At 44.0% G+C, this 21,854-nt stretch overlaps 8 protein-coding genes and 2 non-coding genes across 10 annotated transcripts; 2 read left to right on the top strand and 8 right to left on the bottom strand.

Annotated features, from left to right (window-relative positions):
- Nucleotide 1: 1 nt before the first annotated feature.
- Nucleotides 2-91, bottom strand: V2V93DRAFT_t57. Its single transcript has one exon. It is a non-coding gene; the product is annotated as a tRNA-Lys (tRNA).
- Nucleotides 92-608: 517 nt separating this feature from the next.
- V2V93DRAFT_349180 (uncharacterized protein) lies at nucleotides 609-3,952 on the bottom strand. Its single transcript, XM_066907944.1, has 2 exons — nucleotides 3,531-3,952; nucleotides 609-3,474 (listed from the first exon to the last, which is right to left on the bottom strand). The coding sequence occupies exons 1-2, from the start codon at nucleotides 3,850-3,852 to the stop codon at nucleotides 1,070-1,072; spliced, it is 2,727 nt and encodes a 908-aa protein (XP_066764209.1). The 5' UTR covers nucleotides 3,853-3,952; the 3' UTR covers nucleotides 609-1,069.
- Nucleotides 3,953-4,027: 75 nt separating this feature from the next.
- Nucleotides 4,028-6,186, bottom strand: V2V93DRAFT_61234 (uncharacterized protein). The gene is made up of 3 exons (XM_066912745.1): nucleotides 5,971-6,186; nucleotides 5,657-5,886; nucleotides 4,028-5,597 (listed from the first exon to the last, which is right to left on the bottom strand). The coding sequence occupies exons 1-3, from the start codon at nucleotides 6,008-6,010 to the stop codon at nucleotides 4,203-4,205; spliced, it is 1,665 nt and encodes a 554-aa protein (XP_066764210.1). The 5' UTR covers nucleotides 6,011-6,186; the 3' UTR covers nucleotides 4,028-4,202.
- Nucleotides 6,187-6,558: 372 nt separating this feature from the next.
- Nucleotides 6,559-9,779, bottom strand: V2V93DRAFT_327207 (cation transport protein-domain-containing protein; the record flags this gene model as incomplete). Its single annotated transcript, XM_066907550.1, has 5 exons — nucleotides 6,559-7,136; nucleotides 7,203-8,531; nucleotides 8,586-8,918; nucleotides 8,981-9,631; nucleotides 9,689-9,779. 5 exons carry the CDS (start codon nucleotides 9,777-9,779, stop codon nucleotides 6,559-6,561), a joined length of 2,982 nt encoding a protein of 993 aa, XP_066764211.1.
- A 703-nt stretch (nucleotides 9,780-10,482) lies between these two features.
- V2V93DRAFT_t56 lies at nucleotides 10,483-10,556 on the bottom strand. The gene has a single exon. It is a non-coding gene; the product is annotated as a tRNA-Val (tRNA).
- A 1,226-nt stretch (nucleotides 10,557-11,782) lies between these two features.
- V2V93DRAFT_349188 (uncharacterized protein) lies at nucleotides 11,783-12,751 on the top strand (the record flags this gene model as incomplete). Its single annotated transcript, XM_066907945.1, has 1 exon — nucleotides 11,783-12,751. The coding sequence occupies one exon, from the start codon at nucleotides 11,783-11,785 to the stop codon at nucleotides 12,749-12,751; it is 969 nt and encodes a 322-aa protein (XP_066764212.1).
- Nucleotides 12,752-12,756: 5 nt separating this feature from the next.
- On the bottom strand, nucleotides 12,757-13,829 carry V2V93DRAFT_338174 (cytochrome b5-like heme/steroid binding domain-containing protein). The gene is made up of 2 exons (XM_066907757.1): nucleotides 13,509-13,829; nucleotides 12,757-13,451 (listed from the first exon to the last, which is right to left on the bottom strand). The coding sequence occupies exons 1-2, from the start codon at nucleotides 13,597-13,599 to the stop codon at nucleotides 13,171-13,173; spliced, it is 372 nt and encodes a 123-aa protein (XP_066764213.1). The 5' UTR covers nucleotides 13,600-13,829; the 3' UTR covers nucleotides 12,757-13,170.
- Nucleotides 13,830-15,529: 1,700 nt separating this feature from the next.
- Nucleotides 15,530-17,233, bottom strand: V2V93DRAFT_327141 (asparagine synthase-domain-containing protein; the record flags this gene model as incomplete). The annotated part of the gene is made up of 2 exons (XM_066907548.1): nucleotides 15,530-15,772; nucleotides 15,824-17,233. 2 exons carry the CDS (start codon nucleotides 17,231-17,233, stop codon nucleotides 15,530-15,532), a joined length of 1,653 nt encoding a protein of 550 aa, XP_066764214.1.
- An 813-nt stretch (nucleotides 17,234-18,046) lies between these two features.
- V2V93DRAFT_326915 (uncharacterized protein) lies at nucleotides 18,047-20,020 on the top strand (the record flags this gene model as incomplete). Its single annotated transcript, XM_066907544.1, has 2 exons — nucleotides 18,047-19,185; nucleotides 19,243-20,020. 2 exons carry the CDS (start codon nucleotides 18,047-18,049, stop codon nucleotides 20,018-20,020), a joined length of 1,917 nt encoding a protein of 638 aa, XP_066764215.1.
- An 82-nt stretch (nucleotides 20,021-20,102) lies between these two features.
- V2V93DRAFT_373638 (uncharacterized protein) lies at nucleotides 20,103-21,854 on the bottom strand. The gene is made up of 2 exons (XM_066911041.1): nucleotides 21,577-21,854; nucleotides 20,103-21,502 (listed from the first exon to the last, which is right to left on the bottom strand). Exon 2 carries the CDS (start codon nucleotides 21,382-21,384, stop codon nucleotides 20,551-20,553), a length of 834 nt encoding a protein of 277 aa, XP_066764216.1. The 5' UTR covers nucleotides 21,385-21,502; nucleotides 21,577-21,854; the 3' UTR covers nucleotides 20,103-20,550.

Consider the following 21,854-nt stretch of genomic DNA (forward strand, 5'->3'; position numbering starts at 1 on the left):
AAGCCTAACGGGGGTCTCGAACCCCCAACCTTGAGATGACTTCTAAGATTTACTTAAGAGTCTCACGCTCTGCCAATTGAGCTAGCCAGGCCCGATTATGTCAATATATTATTTCAGCTCCAGTAATCCTGATTTCTATAAAAGCCCTAACCATCAGTTATCAAACAGGGAAAAAACCTTTGTTTTCACAATTATTTTGTTTTTATTCAAATTTGAATTGGTCATTGGCCAAAAGACCTATTTGTAGTAAGATACTGTGGTTTTAGGGATAAACAGGATTAGAATATATTGCTGGACGTTGTCCATAACAGTAAATCAATCAAACAGTATACACATTTTTGTAGGCGAATATACGATGCGGTTCAAATCCATCAAACTGCACACCACACGAACTAACCTCTAAACAGTATTGCTGTTCAGTTCTTGTTCAGAGCCAACGAGGACAATTATTCAGATTAATTGTTAATGTTTAGAGTATTCTTTAGCTATGTTATGTCAAGCTAGCCGTGATCACTGGCTGTTCTAGCCGATATAGATGCCTATACGATGTTACCTGTGCTGATATGAAATATTGCATCCTACTGTTTAGATTGAGTAGAAATAGATGGTTATAACGATAAAATGATTAGATGATTAAGATTTAATTTGTCGAAGACACCTCAAATCGGTGGCAATCAAAGTTATCACACTGGTAGAAAACAAAGAAGAAGCAAAGTGTAAAATGAAGCACAAAAGATGTAAAATATCAAAAAAAAGAAAAAAAAAGAGAAAAACCATTGAAACACGAAATCAACACTCTTTATGCCACGCAGTATTTTACAGTATCATATAAGAAAAAAGGGAGAAAAACACCAAATTTCTGAGATCATTGGTCATTATCAATTTCTACTTTAAAACTAGTTTGCAGTGCTAGAAATCTCTATGAATATAATAAACCCTTGCCGAAGTCTGAATAGTTTGTTATAGAAGATCACGGTCTATGCCATTTGTATCATGCGCAACTGAATGGCTATTTCTGTTTTCGGCTCTGTCATAGAGAGAGATCATTTTCTCGCCTCTTCCCATATTGTTACACATTCATACTATAACCACCAAGGATCTTTGACCGTCTCAAGTACTTACGGAGTTCATCCACGATAAGTACGGAACTAGCAATGGACGTAAGCATCACCAAATCCCGGAAACCAAGCGCTTCAGTTTGAAAAACGCGCTGCAAAAATGGTACATAAATCACTGCTAGCTGGCCTAGAAGCGAGCCACCAACCGCCACATTGAAAATCCGGTTAGAACCTACTCCGATCTCAAAAATGCTCTTTCCCTCAGACCTGCATCCAAGAGCATTGAACATATCAAAGAGAACAAAGCAGGTGAATGTCATTGTGGTGTCGCGCTTTGTAACAACACCATCAGTCATCTGAAGTACATAAATGAGCATGGTTCCGATAAAGATAATTGTAGCAGACATCAATGTTCGTCTAAATAGCTTAGCCGTCAAAATCTTGTCATCTCGTTGGCGAGGAGGACGACTCATAATCTCGGGATCAACAGGCTCAACGCCAAGAGATTGCGCCGGTGGTCCATCCATGAGAATGTTGATCCATAAGATCTGCATCGCATTCAAAGGATTAGGCAAGCCAACTATAGTGGCAACTGCGACTAAAGATAGAGCTGCAATCGAAGTCGACAATTGGAACGTCAAAAAGTTCTGAATATTAGAGAATATTGCCTTTCCTTCCTCGATCGCTGACAATATAGTCGAGAAATCGTCATCAGTAAGAATCATATCGGCGGCTTCATTAGCGACATCCGTGCCCATGAGCCCCATGCTAATGCCAATATCTGCCATCTTAAGCGCTGGTGCATCGTTAACACCATCACCAGTCATAGCAACAACATCACCTTTCGCCTGCAAAGCGCGAATGATCTTCATCTTGTGCTCAGGCGAAGTCCGCGCAAAGACAGTAACAGTAGAAATAGCATCTTGAAGTTCCACCTCAGACATGGCCTCGATCTTCTCGCCGCGCATGATTGCTCGGTCACTAACAGATGCACCGTAAAGCGGAATACCGATCGACGTGGCAATCGAGGCCGCTGTGACTTCGCTATCTCCGGTAATCATAATTACACGAACGCCACCCCGGGCAAGTCTCCATATAGACTTGGACACATTAGGCCGAGGAGGGTCGTACATGCCCATCAGACCGCAGAAAGTGAGCTTATGCGGATTGTCGGTGGATTCGCCGGTTCCAAGAGCGAAGGCAAGAACTCGAAGACCCATCTTCGCCAGCTTCTCAGAGGCATCCATAATCTTCTTCCGCGCAGCAGCATCAAGAGGCAAAATCTTATTTTGGGCAGACATGACAGTATCGCAAAAGTTGAGTACCACATCGTATCCACCCTTGACGTGAACCGCGCTGGCACCGCTGGTGGCACTCGATAGCTTGCTAGAGACGCCCATCCACTTACGAGCAGAGGAAAACGGAGTTTCATGAACGCGCTGGCGAGTAGGGCGCGGGTCTTCGATGCCAAACTTATCCAACACTTCAGTGAGCGCGATGTCAGTGGGAGGACCATGCAGCTTACGGTCCTGCTGGACATAAACAGAGTTGTTGCAGTTCGACCCAATAAGCAAGGCCGCTCTAAGAGCATAATCATCCTCTGCGGACGAGCCATCGACGATAGCGAGGGGCTCAGCCATATCAAAAGTCCAAGCCTCGGTAACAGTGAGGTGATTCATGGTTAGAGTACCAGTCTTGTCAGAGCAAATCACATTAACACAGCCCAACGTTTCTACTGAAGGCAGGCGTCTCATAATTGCGCGACGCTTAGCCATTCTTAAAACACCTAGCGCTAAAGTAACCGTCACAATGATTGGAAGACCTTCAGGAATAGCAGCCACGGCAAGCGAGACACCGATAGTAAACATCTCGAGCCACGACCGTCCTTGGACAACACCAATGAGACAGATACATCCAATAACACCAAATGATAGATACGAGAGATCTTTGCCCAATTTATCCATAGATTGCTGGAGTGGCGTCTTGGGCTTGGCAATCGAAGCCATCATAGTAAACACGTTTCCAAACTCGGTCGACTTGCCAGTACCAATTACAACACCGGACCCCCGACCATCGCGAACCAAAGTCCCCATGAAGGCGCATGAATGGCGCTCATTGACGGGAATGACAGAGGGTGCAGGCCATTTTGAGTCGTCGACAGGCTCGGCGGTTTTGACAACCGGTCTGTTTTCTCCGGTAAGAGAAGACTCGTCAATCTGCAACTGCACAGCAGACGTAACGCGAATATCGGCAGGGATACGGTCGCCGACTGAAAACGAAATGAGGTCACCTGGAACCAGGGAAGCTGCAGGCACAGTGAGAACTGTTTCGCCGCGTATTAAATTTGCGTGATGAGGAACAAGTCTCGTTAACGCCTCCAAAGACTTTTCAGAGCGGTACTCTTGCACGAACCCAACTAAAGAAAATTATGAATTCAAGTTTGACAATAAAGAATAGTATCACCGAACTTACCAGTGACCACAATTAAGATAGCAAGGGTAATAGAAATAGCGTCGTCGAGGTTGCCCATAAAAAATGATAGCCCTGCAGAGCCCAACAGCAGCAAAATGAGAGGATTCTCATAGAATTGCTGAGCAAACCTCTTCAACATTGAGTCCTTTGTATCATCACTGAGCTCATTGGGCCCGTGAATAGATCGTCGATACGCCGCGTCCTGAATCGATTCGAGTCCGCGCACTAGTGACGTGCCCAACCGAACCGCGGTATCCTCAACTGAGATTGCGCAGAAGGCAGCCGAAGGAGACGTAGTGGGAGCCAGCTGCGCAGGATCCATTGGGACGATTGCCAGGGAAACCAACTGAACAAAGCAAAAACGAAGGAGGACACAGGCTACGGATGCGAGTTGCCGGACTGCAGCATGGCAAAACCTGTCGCGGCCCGAGTATGCTCTCTGCACTGCCCCCCTTATCAAAGCCACAGGTGAGCGCAGCGCCACAGCGCCACTCTATCCTGTAAATCGATTGACCCAAATCAAATCTTACTCCACCGCCGGGCTGCCGAGTTAGCCAATTTCATTTATCTGTGTTTCCATTTTTAGTGGCAATTAGTTAGATATCAATTAATGATGCAAATTATGTACACTGAGATTACTAGTTACAATTGAGGTAGTTCAAACTGATCCGACTAAACTCCAGCTTCCAGCCCTGACACTCGTATTCCGGAAAGCACATCTTCTACCGCAACTTTTGAATAATATACACAGTCGTTAACCGACACACCTAAATATGACGCACCGGTGAGCACAACTTTCCCGCCAAACGCCCTCAAAACCGAATGGTGGATACGGTTCAAATTAGCCGAATGGCCAACCACATACTGAGGAATACACGACCTCTGAAATGTAGACTGCGATAGCTTTGGCTCGTCTGTGACGCCCATCTGCCGTGCTATCAGCGATCTGGCATCTGCGATTGCAATTTTCGGATCTTCAACAGCAAGTACACCTTCTTCCTTTGATGTATCCCACCAATGGCCTCCCAGCATAACGGTCACTTTGGTCCCATCAGCGTCATCCTGCAGGCTTCCAGCTACGTTGCCCTCGCCAGAGTCTTTAGAGACAGTATCTGAGTCAAATACAACACCCAATGCTCGTTCAGGGTTATCTTCACGTGGAATAGCTCGCGGTAAGAGATAACCAAATCCGGTGATTGGCAATATCCGTGGCTTTTCAAAAAACATATTGACAACATTTACCGACACAGTCGGAATTTTCTTCAAGCATCCAGCCAATTCTGGGGCGGTATATTCCGTTATATCTGCAAGTTTGCGCGCTGGTAAGGCGCTAAACACTCGTGAATATGTCTTTGATTCGCCGCTGGCAGTACTGACCATAGCGCCATCAACCACATTCTTCAGTTCTGTGACGGTCTCACCATACTTTATAGTCACATTTGGGCAGTTCATGAGAAACTGCTCAATATGAGTCGCTATAGACTGCATGCCCTTGGTAAAAGCTACCACACTTGCACCTTCTAGTTTGCTGAGAAGATCCTTGTTTTGCAGAGTCATCTGCAAAGCATCTTGCTTACCTCGTTCCACATAAGGATTTTGTGCCGGCTGCTCACTAGCTTGTGCTTTACTTGTCCCTTTTCTCCACAATACTCTTTTCCATAGCGATAATGAAACAATGCTACCCGTCGACCGTTCTCTTTTCCAGAGATATTCTAAAATACTCTTTACACTAAGCTGATAAATATCGCCCGCATAAATACCGTGAATCACGCCCGACATTAATCGATCGGCTATACGCGGTCCAAATCTCCTATTCATGAAGCTGCCAATTGTCTCATCATCTTGCTCAAGCATCTCCTTCGGAGGGTTGTTCCTTCTGAATGGCTCGCGTATAACTTCTGGAAGCATTCCTCGAAACAACGGTTGTGAAAAATAGAAGCGTAAAATCGACGTCATGGAGTAGGGAATCATATTGATCTTTCCCTTGTAGAATATATATCTGTTTCGAGCAGCGGCTGAATCCTTGGGAACGACGATCAATTCATTCGACATACCCAGAGAGTTAATCTAGGCCAGACAAGTCAGGTTCCGAATCGCCAGGAGTAAATATAGAACAGTAGACATACCAAATCAAACATGTTTAAAGAGCTGACTCGTTTACTGACTCGCAAACTTCTTGGCCCATGTTCAAACAGCACGGTTTCCTTTTTACCGTCGGTGTCTGCTGGAAGACACAGTCTGGTACTTTGAATGTATCCACCCAGTCTATTTGACGCCTCGTACACTGTAATCGGCACATTTTTCGGTAAAGATCGAGCCAAGTAATATGCAGTAGATAACCCTGATATACCACCACCTATTTCAAATATGTCTACTTGTTAGAACTTTTGCGAATATGTGGAAGGAGCGGAAGATCTTGGCGATGAACAAATGAACTCACCCAATATGGCAACAGAAGACACAGGTCGCAGGGCAGACATCCTCGTATATGTGGCACAAGCGGCGGCACTTGCTATCTGTGTATATCAAAAGCAAGTTACAATAACAGGCAACTCATAAAAAGAACACAAAGACAGAGGAGAAGGCGAGACTCATTGAATAGTAAGCCCGAGCTCGGTGGGTATCTTATTATGTAGCCTCGGACTGCGCGGCTCAGACAAGACAGTCCGGCGGTATGTAATTAGGCTTGCTCCTGTTGGTCGACCTCGCCATTTTCGTGAGCCGAGACCCAGCTATTTTATTGCTATTAATTTACCTAATCAGACAATAGACAGTCGTACGATTAATCTAGTACAAACATCATGGTCTGCTATTAGCCATTATCTAATTTTCAAAACCTTGGTAATCACTGCAGTTTTGAACGTAATTGGTTTGATTAATAAAGCTGATAGAAGTAGCTGCGTCAGCGCCAAAAAAACCAGTCTAATGCCATTAAAACTAACAAAAAATAAACCCATCCCAGAAATATAATCATAATGCAAAAAAATAAAAAACAATAGCCTGTCAATAAAATGAATCACACCAATTGCTATCTCTCTAAAGCTCGCTCCCTAGGTGCTTCAACTGCGGAACTCCGCCCAAAAGTAGACGTTCTGGGCATCCCACTCACGCTTAATCCATTCATTGATCCCGAAGACATCCTTCTTGTCAATCGCTCTTCTGCACTTTTATCCTTCTCCAAAATTTTTTGGCTGGGCAACAAAATAGCGCGATCAAGAGCATATGGTAATCCACGATGGCGGCCTCGCAACATCATTGCAATAATCACCAGCTTACTTATTGGCGTAAACTGCGCGCAAAACGAAGTTGTCGTATTTGTGTAGCCAAGCGATAACCCAACCGTGCCGTACGCGCTGACGACTTCAAAAAGAATGGCAAAAATATTGAAATCGTAGCGGTCATAATCTTGAATCTTACCGCCTTCGCAGATACAAATCACAAACAAGCCAAGGAAAATATACCACAAATCAAAAGAAAGCTGTCGTCTTAAATGGGCAGAAACAAACGACGACTGCTGTCGCTTTTTCTTCTTCCTCTTCACGTTGTCACGAACTGTCTTCATTGACAATTTTCCCGAACTCTTGCGACGATTTGGATGCTGAATTCCTTTTTCGTCTGAATGGTCAAAATTGTTTGTTTGATTTGTGCTCGTCGTTGTTCGTCGTAATGGACCTCCATTTGACTGTTGTGCACTCGGATGTGCCGGCAAAAGCTGATTATCGACCATTGTATCGGGCGTCTCATCGAAGGAATCAGAGGCATCATCAGTCTCATTGCGTTCCTCCATTGCAGACATGTCGTCATCGCTGAGCGACCCGTATATTCCCAAAGACTGCTCTTCGTACACGTTTGTGCGACGAACACTGATAGCGATAGGCATGACTGAAATATACATCATGACAAGATAGCTGACTTGAACAGCAGGATGCAGCTTGCCAAGATCAACGACAGCTAAACCTGCAGTCCGAGTTGCAAAAGCTTGAAATAACCCGTCCAAAACTTTCTTGCCAGCATCCCAATTACTCAGAATAGTACTATTAAGATCAAGAATGACGAACAAAATCAAATCTACACCATTGAGAATGACAAGAACGGCGAAAAGCCACCAGGTTGGCCCCGATGGGAAAAGCAGAGTAAAACAGCGACGAGGATGTTCAAGCAGAAACTGTAGCGACTCTTTTGTACGCGACCCATTGGGAAAAACCTTGTGAAGCAACCATATGGTCAAACGGAGCATACATGGGAACCCCGTGTTGCCAATTACAATCAGAAAGCTCATTAGAAGAAGCGGAAACACCGCGTCTTGAAATTCTGTAAGCGATGTGGGAGTAGTAGTAAATCCGACATCCATAAATGCCGAGGTAGCCATGAATGCACCCCACCAGGCGGCATTCTGACTATAGCTTTCAACAATTGCCCGATAATACTTCCTACCAAGAATCCAAGGTATCAGGCATATGTTTGCAAGAATCCAGAATCCAAAGAAATAAACCACGAGAACTACAGCAAGAGTCCGCAAGGCATGGTACTCGATTCCACCCAATTCGGCACGCTGCTCGTCAGTCAACCCGATAAATTTGGAGTTGCGAGCAATCGTTGGTTCATAGGATAGATAGGGTAAAGGACCTATCGAGCGACGCGAAGCAACAGAACGAGCAGGAGACGTGTCTTTTCTCCTTGACAGCGTACGAGAAATGATCCGTTCAACGCGATCGATTGTCCCGCTACGTGTAAAGAAAAAGTCTGAGATTGATCCCTTTCGTTGCGACGAGCCCTGTTTTGCGTTGGAGGCGCGTGAAGTGTGGAAATTACGAACGCGTGGTGCGTCGATTGTAATTGCCCGTTTTGTAATCTTTGGCATATCGGAAGAGCTTCGACCTTGAATTTGCGTACTTGATGACATTTCTTCGGTTATTGAATCAGTAGGACCAATAATATGAGACCTTGTAGGTCTTAATGTTCGTCCTCTCGTATCTTCATCAGATTCTAAACTCTCCCGTCCTCGCATCTCCAGCGGATCTCGACGACTGCCTCTAAACTCATTTTTAGTCAAACTCCAGGATCCACTTCGTCGGTGTTCGTTATGTTGATTATTGGTCTTGTTGCGAAGATATCTGCGGCCATGCCCCACAATCGGCGATAAAGCGAAATGGATATCTGGCAACCCGCGTCGTTTGGCTTCTGCCTCAGCCTGCTCAGCCTCAAGTTCTTGCTCTCTGGGAGACTTAACAACAAGAGCCGGGCCAGAGTCTTCGAGATATTTGTAGCTGCGCGGTGAAGGGAGATCACCAAATCGAATGTCGCGATCACGCATCATGCTGACGGCGGTCTTTTTAGTTATATCAGATGGAGATATCGAAAGGTCTTCCGAGCTATTATTGCCTGCGACTTGTTAAATATTATTGATAATAGCAAAAATAAACGCCAAAACCTACGACGTGACGCAGCACTTCCCGAGCTCTCTGCATGCTCGGACTCGTCATCCGATGCGATTGCATGCTCAGCATCCGAATCGCTGTCTCTGAATCTTGCAGTGAAATCAACGGGGCGATCGCTAGCATCCGAAGGGTCACGGATAACTCTACCCAAAGCCCTTCTCGGCCTGTCCTCTTCGGAATCCTCGTCTTCGTCGTCTCCGTCTTGCCCTCGATCATCATCCTCGCTCAGTCGAGACTTATTTTGATTAGAACGCTTGTACCCCGGAAAATTCTGCTCAGTCATTTTCTCAGAGCTGATGATTGTTATAGGACGACCTGCGACACCGTGCTCCAAATCAGCCGAGAATTCGGACACGCCAAAACTCTTTGCCTTGCGGATGCGGTGTTGCACGCGCGACTTTAGCGCAATGTCCTCGACCGCTTTCTCAAACCAATATAACCGGACAAAAACAAGAAACGTGTGTATTGATATAGGATTTGTGAAGGTGGGAATTATGTAGAGGACTGCCTGCTGCCAGGTCGTCATTTTGTCGAGATCGACGGTATTTAGGCCAGATTGCGTTGACGCACCTGCAGCAAGAAAAAGGGCATCGATATAAGCCATGTTGCGCTGAGGATAAATCAGAATCGACCCAATTATACTAAACAGCATAATATAAATGGCTAAAGGAATAAGTTTTGAGCGTTCTACTGCAGAAAGAAGTTAGGTCTTATACACACCATGAAATAGAATAAACCGAGGCTTGAACAAAGAATATCCAATCCCGAGAATAATCTCGAAAGCTTTGCTAAGAGCTGCTCTCAACCCCATTTCAAAGGAAGTTGCTATTCTATTCCTTCGTAGTAAAAAAAAGTTATTAACAAGAATTGCAATAAATGTGATTGATATGCGCGTTATTGGAGTTGAAACGACGCCACAGCCAAGCTACCGTCAGCACGGGGTAATAATCAAATGTAATACTATAAAGCATTCATTTTACCAAGATGAGACAACGTAGCTGACTTTAAATGGGCGGAATGAAGAAAGTCGTAGGGGAAACAAGGAAAAGAGAGATTGACCTAATCCGTTTTTCGGCGCCAAAATTTGGTATGCTGCGGCTTTGAGATTTAAAAAGATAGGGCACTTTACGAATAAGCTAAATAATCACGCTAGTCTGTCAGTTACAGAAGTACGAGAAGGATTGGTAATTCCTCTGGCAATCTACTGCAGTTGTCTCACAAATAAGAAAGATAGTCATAAGAGAGGGCGAGGGTAGCTTCTCTTTTTCAAGGCTTGGTCGCAGCCAAACGTAATAAAACGTGGCCCAACGACAGCATGCCAGAGATGAACCATTCAGAGATGAATGAAAGAACAATGAATTAGAACGATATTAGCTGCACAGCCATTTCCAGGCTCGAGTAATGAGCGGTGCACCTTGGCATTCCAACCAGACTCCCTTCCGCAGCTTTAAGAGGATTCTGTTTTATTGGCAACGATATATAAATAATTGTTTAATAAGCAAAAAAAATTAAATTGATTCGACCCAGGATCGAACTGGGGACGTTCTGCGTGTTAAGCAGATGCCATAACCGACTAGACCATCGAACCAACTTTTACAAATTACTGCTTCTAGGTTAATATAACTTAACCTAAACTCACGTGACGTACGCAGCGCTCTCTACTAAATGATGGCGGATTCTATATAAGCGATAGACGCGAGCAATACAGGCAGAGGGTGCAGCAAAACGTTGTTTTCTGTAAGGAAAACAGGGTGAGATAATTTGTCACTGTATTACGTTTTTTTATTTATTCTGTATTTCCAAAATTGGATTGTTCGGGGGGTATCTGTACATTATTTTATGGTCTTGGTCGTGTATATAAAAATTCATTGCTGCCAGGAGTCCCTCTTGAGATGAAATTGACTGGCGAAGTCTTGGATGGAGGCTGCTTTATTTTGTAATCAAGTAAGAATCGTGGACATATACTCCATCAATCGACTTGACTGTTTGAGCACTTTATCTTCCAATTCACCTTCCTTTCCTTTTTTGGTTAATCGTCTCTTACACCTTCTTATTTTGTTCAATCTTTTTTGTCGTTTCTTAACTGCTCGTGCTGCTGCTCTTGCGGGTCTAGTTAGGTTTTTTTTTGAAATTTTCTGTAAGCGATCTCTTGGGTAGATTTTCCGCTAAAGCCAGCTTTCCCTGGCTTTCGCAGATGTATTTTCATATGTAGGTGAAGATCAAAAAAAGGCGAATTGAAAAATTCATGCGTATTCTATGGCTTACGGTCTTTTTTGCTACATATCGATGGAGATATATGTCTGCTCCTTCCTGATAGAGATCGGTCTCAGGTCTTGGATTTACTGCGTTTGTTGCGCTTCACGACATTAGTGAATGATACAAATGATATCAGAACTGCTTCCGGGAACATGGTCACGCTAGCAGAGGCCGTCTGAGAGCAAGCAGCACACTCACGTGCCAATCCTGTGCCCGACGACTGTTGACCATCAGATAAGGTGGCCGAGGAAGTACAAGGGCTGTTTGCACGTGTGTAGACTGGGTAGGACACGGTGCTTACTCGATTGGCTCTGAAGTGCACGCGACCTGGCGTGTTGGGACTTTACGCGCGCCAATCAGCTGCCCTGACGCGCGCACACGCGATCACTATTGTTTACTATCTTCGCAGCTTCTATCGTCTGCCGTTCTCATATATATTACCCGTCTGACTGTTGCTGTATCATCTTACTGTATCTATATGCTTTCCCTTTCTGTCTCTTTTACCCAGCTACTACCTTGCTGCTCGCTGCTCCTCTTTGTGCCTGGCCTGTCTTAGTGATGATCTCTCCAAAGTCCCCAATCTCGGCTATGATCACTCCTCCGCCTTCAACCGATATCACTCCTCGTGATCCACAATGTGCAGCCGATATCTCTAGTTTTCTTTTGCCTCCTGCTCTAACTGTCGCCGCGCAGCGACCGCAACCTGATGATTCGTCTGCTCGCTCGTTCAAGTTGGGTTCCTCGAAGCTGCCTCCTCCTCCAATGCGCTCTCGACGTATAATTCAGATGCTGCCGGTTCTCCCCAAGCCTACAAAGACATTCACAAAATCTTTATCCGCTGACTCGGCTGCTACTGCGGCCGCTACCTCAGCCCCTGCAACCAGGTCAAAGCGAAACTCAAACGGCTCCACTGCGGCTACTCGTAAAAGCGCCCGCAAAGTCGCACACTCTGCAATTGAGCGGAGACGGCGCTCCAAAATGAATGAAGAATTTGAGTCGCTTAAGAGCATGGTTCCTGCTTGCCGAGTTGCTTCTCAGACTCATGGTGAGGCAAGCCTGCACAAGCTTGGAATCTTGCAAGCCACTGTTGAGTATCTTAGTTATCTCGAAGGCTGTGTTTGCCAACTACAGAATCGCATTGATATTTTAGAATCTGGTGGTGAGGTTGATAATGAAGCGAGCGTTGGCGAGACTCCTACTGATATAGATGAGATTCAGCGCCATTACGAGGCTATGGAGCAAGACTCGTCCTCAGATGATGAAGATGAAGAGAACGAAGAAGATGCATGTAAAGGAAATACAGAGTTAGAGCCAACATCGTTGGGCATGGTTGCTGTTGTTCCGTCTCAGTCGGTGCGTCGGGTTTTGGCCTCTACTGCATCTTCTTATGCCGATGACGCCGAGATGGAAGAGGCTGGCAAAGAAGTCAGCAGGACGCTCTTGATGCTGCGGCAGGTAGGTGACTCGCCAGTAACCTCTTTTTCTAATAATGGGCGTGGTATTCGGGTTTGTGATTTATTGAGCTGATTTATCTGTTTTCCCTTTTTTTGATAATCATTTTTTTTTTCTCATGGAGTATATATAGTGTTGGAGTATGAGGTGATTTTGTGATCTGGTATTTTAAGTATTTCTTGTGAGATTATAAATTATTATTCGGAGCCAGAAACTTGTGGAGCACTAGTATATTGATTTGCATGTATAATGTTTGTAGTCGATTACATGTGAGTACTTATCAGAGTTTAGTCCATTCTGGCAAATTGCAGAGGGCTCAAAGATATCAGTACTTGCACATCACACGAAGCTAGCAGCAAGTAAGCGATCTTCTCTCAAGGTCTACTAAAAAAGAATAGGCGGAAAAGGAAAATAAAAAAAACTCCGTAAACACCTTGCTAAATGCCAATGGACAGATGTCAATGTTTTTCTCGACGCCATTGTCCAATCTGCATTCAAATTCTGGCCGATTCATCTTGAACCAGCGTACCCATAATATCATATCTTTGAGAAAAATAAGAAAACCAGTCATCAAGAACGGCGAGCTCATTAGGCTGGAGCCCTTCAGTGGTAGAAATTGCGTGTTCTGACTTCAAGCTACTCTTTGCCAGTCCGTGTGATCCGTCTTTGCCAGCAAAAATTGCATACGATCCACCAGGACCGTAGACCTTTGCGTTTCGCGTCACGTCAAAGACGATTCCCTTTACAGCGACATAAATTGAGGGATGTTGTACACCTATAAGATAAGTCAGTTGACATATTATTCAACGTGTCATATGTTGCGCAGTCCTACCATCATATTTTTGTAACTCTGAAGGCGTGAATTTCTGATCTTTTGGCTCGTTTAAAGTCACTGGTTCTTTCGGAGCAAACCTCGGAGCCATTGTCGTTGAGTTGCGCTTTACTATGACGATGATATGATTTGTAAATAGTGATTTATCTCTAAATCGCTTCAAGATTGTCGTTTCACAAAAATTCAATTCGTATTCACAGGCCTTTTGTTATCCGCCTCCGACGAATCGCTATCGAAATACTTCGACTAGTTGTGTTTAATTGAAAAAAGAAGAGGATATACAGAGAAAAATGAATTTGCGCGGGGTCAATAATGCAATACAGGAAAAGTTGGACCGAGAAACCCTAACAAGCTGACTGTTACACGTGCTCAGTCAATCTGACGCCATAACTAATAATGAATAACTGATCTGTATCAAAGTCATAGTTGGTTTATCACAAAACCTCGGTTTTTAGAGAAAAATTACACCAAAATGATTCTGCAACCTTCGAATGTCATAATTGACAGTCCGATATGGCTAGAAGCAATAAATGTATCCACGACTGAAAAAATTGGCAAAGATCACAACCTAATCTTGAACTGTTGAATAATGGGTTTAGTTTTTTCAAAAACCTTGGCCGACAGTTTTGAATTATCTTTTCGAATAGTCTTTATCAGTAAATGGTGTAGTGTAATAGCACACTGCAAATGAAATAAAACTTCAACGACATTAGTAAGGTTCTCCCTCTTCTTGAAGAAATCCTTTTACAATTAATAAAAATAGGAACATTGTGGTGAAATCGGGAAGCAAGAAATCTTCTCTCTTTGATTATTAATATTTCATTTGATTTCAACATACTGCAGAAATATTGAGCTGCTATTGATAAAATAACAGCCACGGGAGTCGTAGTATATTTTCAACGACTTCATATCTCTGCAACTCTAATAGCGCCATCAGTGAAACGGTAAATAAATCTATCTCTCCTAGTTTATTGATATTCCTATCTCTATTGATTGCGCAATCATCTTCTAACTATATCCACAGGAGTCGATGACCAATACTGGACTACTGGACGCCTGCAGGTGCCAGAATAGTCATAGTAAGACCATACTGCGGAACCAAACCAGTTGTTGCTGTCTTCTCAATATTCCAACCAGTCATCCGAGGCTAGACCGTAGTTGGACTGTAGAGGCTGAGGGCACCCTTAGAATCAGAAAGAAATAGCTTCTTTTTACTCGAGATGATAGCAAGCTTTACCTTTGCTTTGAATCCATAAGATACCAGCGTTTTGAGTGGACACGGTGAGATTCAAGATATACCTCAACAGTCACATTGACAGTACCCGTGGAGAAAGATTGTTGCTAAGCACATTGGTATATTGTTAGATAATACAGGCCTTTCCGCAACAAAATCAATTAGTATGATGATTTAGAAAACAGGATAAATGTACGCTGTATTTCGGGAGTTCTCAAATATAAATCTGTGCCGAGTGAATCACGAGCAGTTGTACCCCAACCAACGATAGATGGTTCAATTGAGACACAGCACATGGCAGCAGTATTATTTGCATAAATCGTAGCACAACAGTAGCCTAGACACAAATACCAAAAAAAAAGTCATACAGATGTAGGTGCCTCAGACTTGCCTTTCCTTCCACATGCTCACAGGTCGCTTCGCGTCCATCAGCTAGTGCATTTTTCTGCCTTTGAAATGATTCCAAAACGCTCCAGTTAGATGATCTTAGAACATAAAACCGCTCACAACTAGAGGCTAATGGATATAAAAATTTCAGAAAGAAAAATACCTATACCGTAGAGCTTATCCCGCCATATTTTAACTTGCAGAGCAGAGGTTCGGGGGCCGAATCACGAACGTGGAGTCAGAAGTATCTGTAATCATCATCACAGGCACCTTAATCTCTAATTGAAAGAGCACTGTCAATATCTGGGGCAGAAATGTTTTTCATTATGCTGTGATACAAAAACTTTTAATAAATCCGTTCCCAAACAATGCAAAAAAAGAATCCCAAAAAAATAAAAGCCTACAGAAATGTGTCAGTCCCTTTAATCTTACCTGAACCGATATCCATTTTCGCCGACCGAGCCCCAAACTGAATGGCCCGCTTACTCTCCTCCGCAGCACGATATAATCCTACTTTACGCGCAAACAAGCGTATTAAATATTTCCCGATAAATTCAGACTCAAAGTCAGCTCGAATTTTGTAGCTTAATGGACACTCCAAAGAAAATTTGACAAAATCTTCATCGAGGAACGGGTACCTAAGCTGCAAACTATAAGCACAAATCAACACTTGCTATCATCAGTAAAAACTTACTTCTTTACCCCAATTTGCTCCAACGCGATCGTCGCGTCCTAGATTTCGCTCATGAAGCCTTCCAAAATCCAGTGCGAGCTCTTCTGCTAGTGTATCGTATCCTCCTCGTCGAAATCCAGCACTGTGCCGAGAATAGCCAGCATATAACTCATCTGCACCGAGTCCTGAAATAAGAATTCGACTAGGCGTCGAGTACTCCTCAGCTTTCTGACTTAATTGGCCTGATTCGAAGGAAAGTGTTATGTGTCCTACACCTCGCGCAGCAAAAAAGAATGCTAAAGCAATAGAATAATCCATCACGCTCTGCTTCGGATACATCAAGTCTATAACTTGGGCTTTATATTCTTGAGCTTCGTGAAACGGGATATTAATTTCGACAAAGTTCAATTTGCATTTCGCGTTAACACACCCCGGGGCCTTTGAAAGCTCTTCAAAGCTCCGCCGACCGAGTAGACGGTCTGGTGTATTGTATCCACCACCAGTTCGGGGATTTTCAAAAGCAACATTCAAGAAATCTATAGTCAAAGAATGATCATGAAGGATAGTGATTAGATGGTATGCAAGTACTGTACAATCAATTCCACCGGAGAAAAGGATAGCGTAATTCGAATGTGCGGCGTGGGTGATAGCCAAAACACGCCTCTGAACAGCTTCACGAAGAATACTTTCAAATTCAGAAAGATAAAATTGCTCTGGTTTATATTCATCAAATGCAGTATGAGATATTGTTGAGTAAGGATACGTCAGATTTGATGTATTCTCGTCAACTGTCCACGGGATTTCGGTTTCTAAGTTCATTTGCGAGAGGTCCAATTTGAAAAGGGATCCCCCTTTGACTTCAACCCAATTTTTTCTCTTCTCGTGATCAAATGAAGGCACACTGCTCAAAGAAAATTCACCGGGTACAGACGAGTTCACTAGCAGACTACGGCGCCCAATGCAATCTCTAGCCCACCAGACGGTCTGATTAGCCCTGTCAAAATATACAAACGCATACTCTCCTCGTAAACATTGAATAGTCATTTGCACACCAAATCTCTCAAAAAGATGCATAACCAATGATGTGTCATTTCTTCCAGGTCCAATTTGATCGTTGTCTAACTCAGCTTCATCAAGTAGTAGATTATTGCCATATTCTTTAAGATCCCCAGCAACATCGTAGATCTCTCCATTGAATTGCAAAATGTTGGTAGTATCTACCGACTGCAAAGGCTGCACAGTTAAAGGATCCCGCATTGACAATACTGTCGAGAAAAAAGTAAGCTTTCCCACATTATTGAGCTCTATTGTTATTGTATTCGCGCAATCCGGTCCTCGGCATCTGAGAGCGTCGCGAATTCGCTGGAGTTGAACTTTGTCGCAGGTCGAATCTTCGACATCACGTACAACTCTAAAAAATATGCCACACATAAGTGTAGTTACTCCATAGATGATAATAATCTTTCAAACAAATTCATATCTTGAACTATTTTCTTGAAAGGTAGATGTCCCAACCGCGAAATACTTTTGGGTCGACAAACCGGAAAACGAGTAAACCTTATCCATCATACTCTCGTTATCGACTCCATTTTGTGTAATCATCGCTTTCGTCTCAAGACTCATACACCTAAAACAATACAGACATTTGCTTAAGACTCGGTTCATTTCATTTCGACTTCTGAGGTTTTGACGGATTTTGACCTCTTTATATCCCTACTTGCTTTTCGTGAAGTCGCCATCCGTTTCTCAGAGGTATAAAGGTCCCGACGCTGGATTGAAAGATTGCTAATACAATCTCAGTAGCTGGAATGTCGTCAGCTCCCGAGACGGCTCCTGCTGTGCCGCCAAAATACTCTATGGCCGAGCAAGAGGAGAAGCCGGATGCTACAGATTCTTCGTCTGACGAGATTATGAGGGCAGAAGAGCCTACTTCTGCTTCTGAACAATCAGCAGTCACTGCTCCCGTTCCAATTCCCTTATCAGTCAAACCAGCCATGTATGCTTACATTTATTGACTGATATTCATAGTCATTACTAACGTTAAATATCAGAATTTTTGGCAGTTCAAAAAAGCAAGACCCTGCGGAAATGGTACCGCTCTCTGCTCCTTCATCGACATCCTCATCAGTCTCACATACACCGCCAATTGCAGCTCCACAGCCAATCGTCGGTACCGGTATCAGCAGTACAACAAACGGTAGCAGTTCAGCATTTTTTAGAAGCAGCGCCAACTTGATCAACAATATGACTCCAACTTTACAGACCATTCTTGAGCAATTTGATCCTCTATCCCTTGTAGCCAACGCCAATCATCCGGACAACCGACCACCACTATCTCGCACAAGCAGCAGTTCATCAGCTAGCAAGCTTTCACGATCGTCAAGTTCAGCCTCTCTCGGCTCGCGCTCTCAGAAATCAACTGCCTCAGCATCAACTGGGAACGACAAGAGCGGGAAATCCGGCACAGTACACCCTCCTCGATCATCTTCTCGACAAGTGATATCCGAGTCGTCAACTCCCATACCAGAGGAATCGGCCACACCAGAACAGTTATCCGGGTCGAATCTAGATGATAAGCAACCTCAGTCTCTTCCAAAGCCTGAAGATCAACCGGCGGAACTACCGTTCGATTTTCAGCGATTCCTCAACCAACTTCGAGTCAAGGGCGCTGATCCGTTATCAAGATATCTTAAAAGTTTCCTTCATGAATTTGGCAAACGATCATGGACCGTGCGCGAGCAAGTAAAGATAGTGCAAGACTTTCAAAATTTTATTGCTCCGCGAATACCTCAGTATCCACCCTTTGATTCACTGCCGAATACTGAAGTCGACAATGCACTAGAAGGCATGGAGAAACTGATCATGAATCGACTTTACGTTCAGACCTTTTCTCCTGAAATTCCGCGCGCAAGACGGACATTCAGCCACGAAGAGGATTTATTAAGAGATAAAGTCCTGGAAGAGAAAATGCGGATTTGGTCATGGATCGAGCCTGAGCATCTTGACGTTGAAAAGAGCATTATTGACAGCGGAGAGCGATTTATTTTGCTGGCTCAGGACGAGCTTTTGAAAATCAGCAATTATCGCGCACCACGAGACAAAGTCATCTGTATTCTCAATTGCTGTAAAGTGATTTTTGGACTTTTGCGACAGACAAAAACAGAAGAGTCTGCTGATAAGTTTTTGCCGATTTTGATTTACGTTGTTATAAAAGCTCGACCGAAGCATTTGTCTTCCAACGTGCAGTATATCATGCGATTCAGAAATCCGGATAAGCTTAATGGCGAAGCCGGATATTATTTGTCGTCATTACAGGGTGCAATAAGTTTTATTGAAGGGCTCGACCGCAGCGCACTGAATATCACAGATGAGGATTTTGAAGAGTATATTATTCTTTTATTAATATTTCTCTATTTTGCTGTATGCTAACATTTATCTAGGCGCATTGTCAAGTCAGTTGCGCGAATTCAAGAGAAAGAAAGCAAGAAAGGTACATCAGTTCCTAATCCTCCTCGTCTTCAGGCATCAGGATCCACATCGACAGACACACCGTCAACAACAGCGAGCGCAGTGCCAATGTCCACCGCCCACTCTTCAACAGCGACAGCATCCATTCCTCTTAGCGCCCATCCAGACAGTGCACCTTCTCGACCTTTTTCGCCGGCAGACGTCGCAGGCGTCGCGTCTGATGTTGCCTCACAAGTTCAAGAGGCTCTCAGTGCGACTTTTACTGCACCATTCAAACAGTTCTCAAAATTATTCGATAGTGACGATGGTGATGAGGCCGCTAGCCAACAACCGAATATGATGAGACGTACTCGGAGTGCGCTGGCAAACGCGCGAAGGAGCTCTATGCCACCTACTCAAAGAGCTGTATCTGCCGCTCAGCCCCCCACCGCGCGAACTGAAACAAGCACTTCAGACCCATCTCACAGACAGAGTATGATGGCCAGTATTCCAGGTCTAGGCAGGCACCAGCGGTCTAGTTCTACAGCGTCAGCCACCCTAGCAGATCCTAGCGATGCAGCGGCACGACAGGAGACTAGAGAGACAGCAGAAGCGCTCCGGTTAGAGCAGGCTTCGCATAAGGAAACGATGAAAACTTTACATCAGATGTTTCCGAATTTGGATATGGACGTGATTGAAGATGTTGTGTCGCAAAAACATGGCCAGATTGGAGCTGCTATTGACGCGTGCTTGTCACTTCAAGACGAGTGATTTTTTGAAAGTGATTATTCTTGAAATTCGGAAAAGAAGTGGGTATTTACTGCTACGGATATTACAAATTTGTTTGCATCGGCACGAATATTAAAATTTTAAATATTAAGCAATTTTTCTTTAGTTATTGTAGCTAGTGTAGCTAATGTAGCACTTTACGGGATATCTAGGTCTAAAAGTCGAAAAGAATCTACCAAAGCCTAACTACAAATATTTACAGAGCTATGTACATTTAACTTAGTCCAGCAACTCAGCAATAAACCGCTAGGCGACCACATGAATTCAGGTGTAGATACACTGCAGCCTGAAGACAAAAATCACCGATCATCTTAGCAACCTCAAACCAGGGAGGGATATTACATAAAGAAAACAAGCAGAGCAATAGCAAAAACACTAGTTAGAACATTTGCTGAGAACAGCATTTGGAAAAAGTGCGACTTGTTTGCTCTGAGACAAACCTGAAGCCGAGGTGCACCACCCGTGAAGACAGGCATTGCAGGAGCTCCCTAAAAGAATCTGTAAGCGTCGTACTAGATATATCTTGCTAAATGATAGAATACTTGGGAAACAGAAGTAGGGGAACCAGCCACCGAAGTATTCCAGTATCTGCGTGAGCGAATCGAAGAAGTTGCTGTCGTGGGAATAGACTGAGACATCCATGTTGGCGTCCAAGCAGAGGAATCTGCCGGCTCACTTGAAGTCAAGCAAGTAGTCGTAACCGTAGCAATCTCAAAAACAATCACGGTATTGCCATAGGTCTTCGTCACCTGGGATGCAATGGAAGATAAGACAACGGCGGTCAAAGGTAAGTCAGATGTGGTAGAAATGCTTTGCGAAGTTGACAACGTAGGGCTGCTTATGGTATCTGAAGTGGTAGAGGAAGCTGCCACCGAACTGGAAAGAGAAGAAGTACTAGAAGTAGATGATAACTCAGTAAACATATCAGACAAAGTAGAACTGATAGTTGACAGCGAAGTAGCTGACAAGGACGTCGTAAAAAGAGAAGAAGTATAAGTAGAGAACGTAATAGTAGAGGTGAGAAAGGAAGTGGTCGAAGTGGAAGTCGACATAGCTGTTTCAGAGGTCGTAGGAGATGAGGTTATTGTCGATATTTCCAAAGGAGTCGATGTAGGTGTTGATAGCGAAATTGTTGAAGTTGTCGAGATGGTTGCCGTTGTCGAAGTGGTTGACGTGGTTGATGTAGTAGAAGAAGTCGTATCCGTAACACTAGTAGTCGTCGTAGAAGATAATAGCACAGAAGTAGTAGCCGAAGTTGAGAACGATGTCGGGGTCGTGGAAGCAGTCGACACTCTTGCGATAGACGAGGTCGGAGTCATACTGGCATACGTCGTGGTCTGAGTCATATAGACAACAGTTGCGGCTGGAGATGTAGCCTGTCCACACGCCGCAAGCGGATCTACGAGATCCAGATAGAACCACGTCCAGATATCCTCATCAGACGCAGAGGAGCATTGTAAACAACTGGAACGTGTTAGCTTCTACTAAACAGAAAACCCATTACAGTCAGCTACGTTGGCTGAGATTCAAGTCATTACTCAATTCCGTAATCCAAAAATGCTGATCCAGGAGTACAAAGACAGGAACTGTCAGAGTTACAATCTCTAGCCGCCACAATAGCCGATGCTTAACGTAAGTAAATAAATGAATGTTAGAGACGACTAGACAGGCATTTCTTGTGAACGTAAATACCACAGTTGGCATAGCAGTCGTCCAATTCGTCAGCGAAAACCGAGACTAAAAACGTCATGAGAGAAAAGGTGAACAAAAGCATTTGTAAAATGGAATGGAGCGTGCTATAGAATTTAGGGACCTA

The sequence above is a fragment of the Kockiozyma suomiensis genome (genome assembly GCF_038497685.1).
Source record: "Kockiozyma suomiensis strain NRRL Y-17356 unplaced genomic scaffold V2V93scaffold_12, whole genome shotgun sequence".
Lineage (NCBI taxonomy): Eukaryota > Fungi > Ascomycota > Lipomycetes > Lipomycetales > Lipomycetaceae > Kockiozyma > Kockiozyma suomiensis.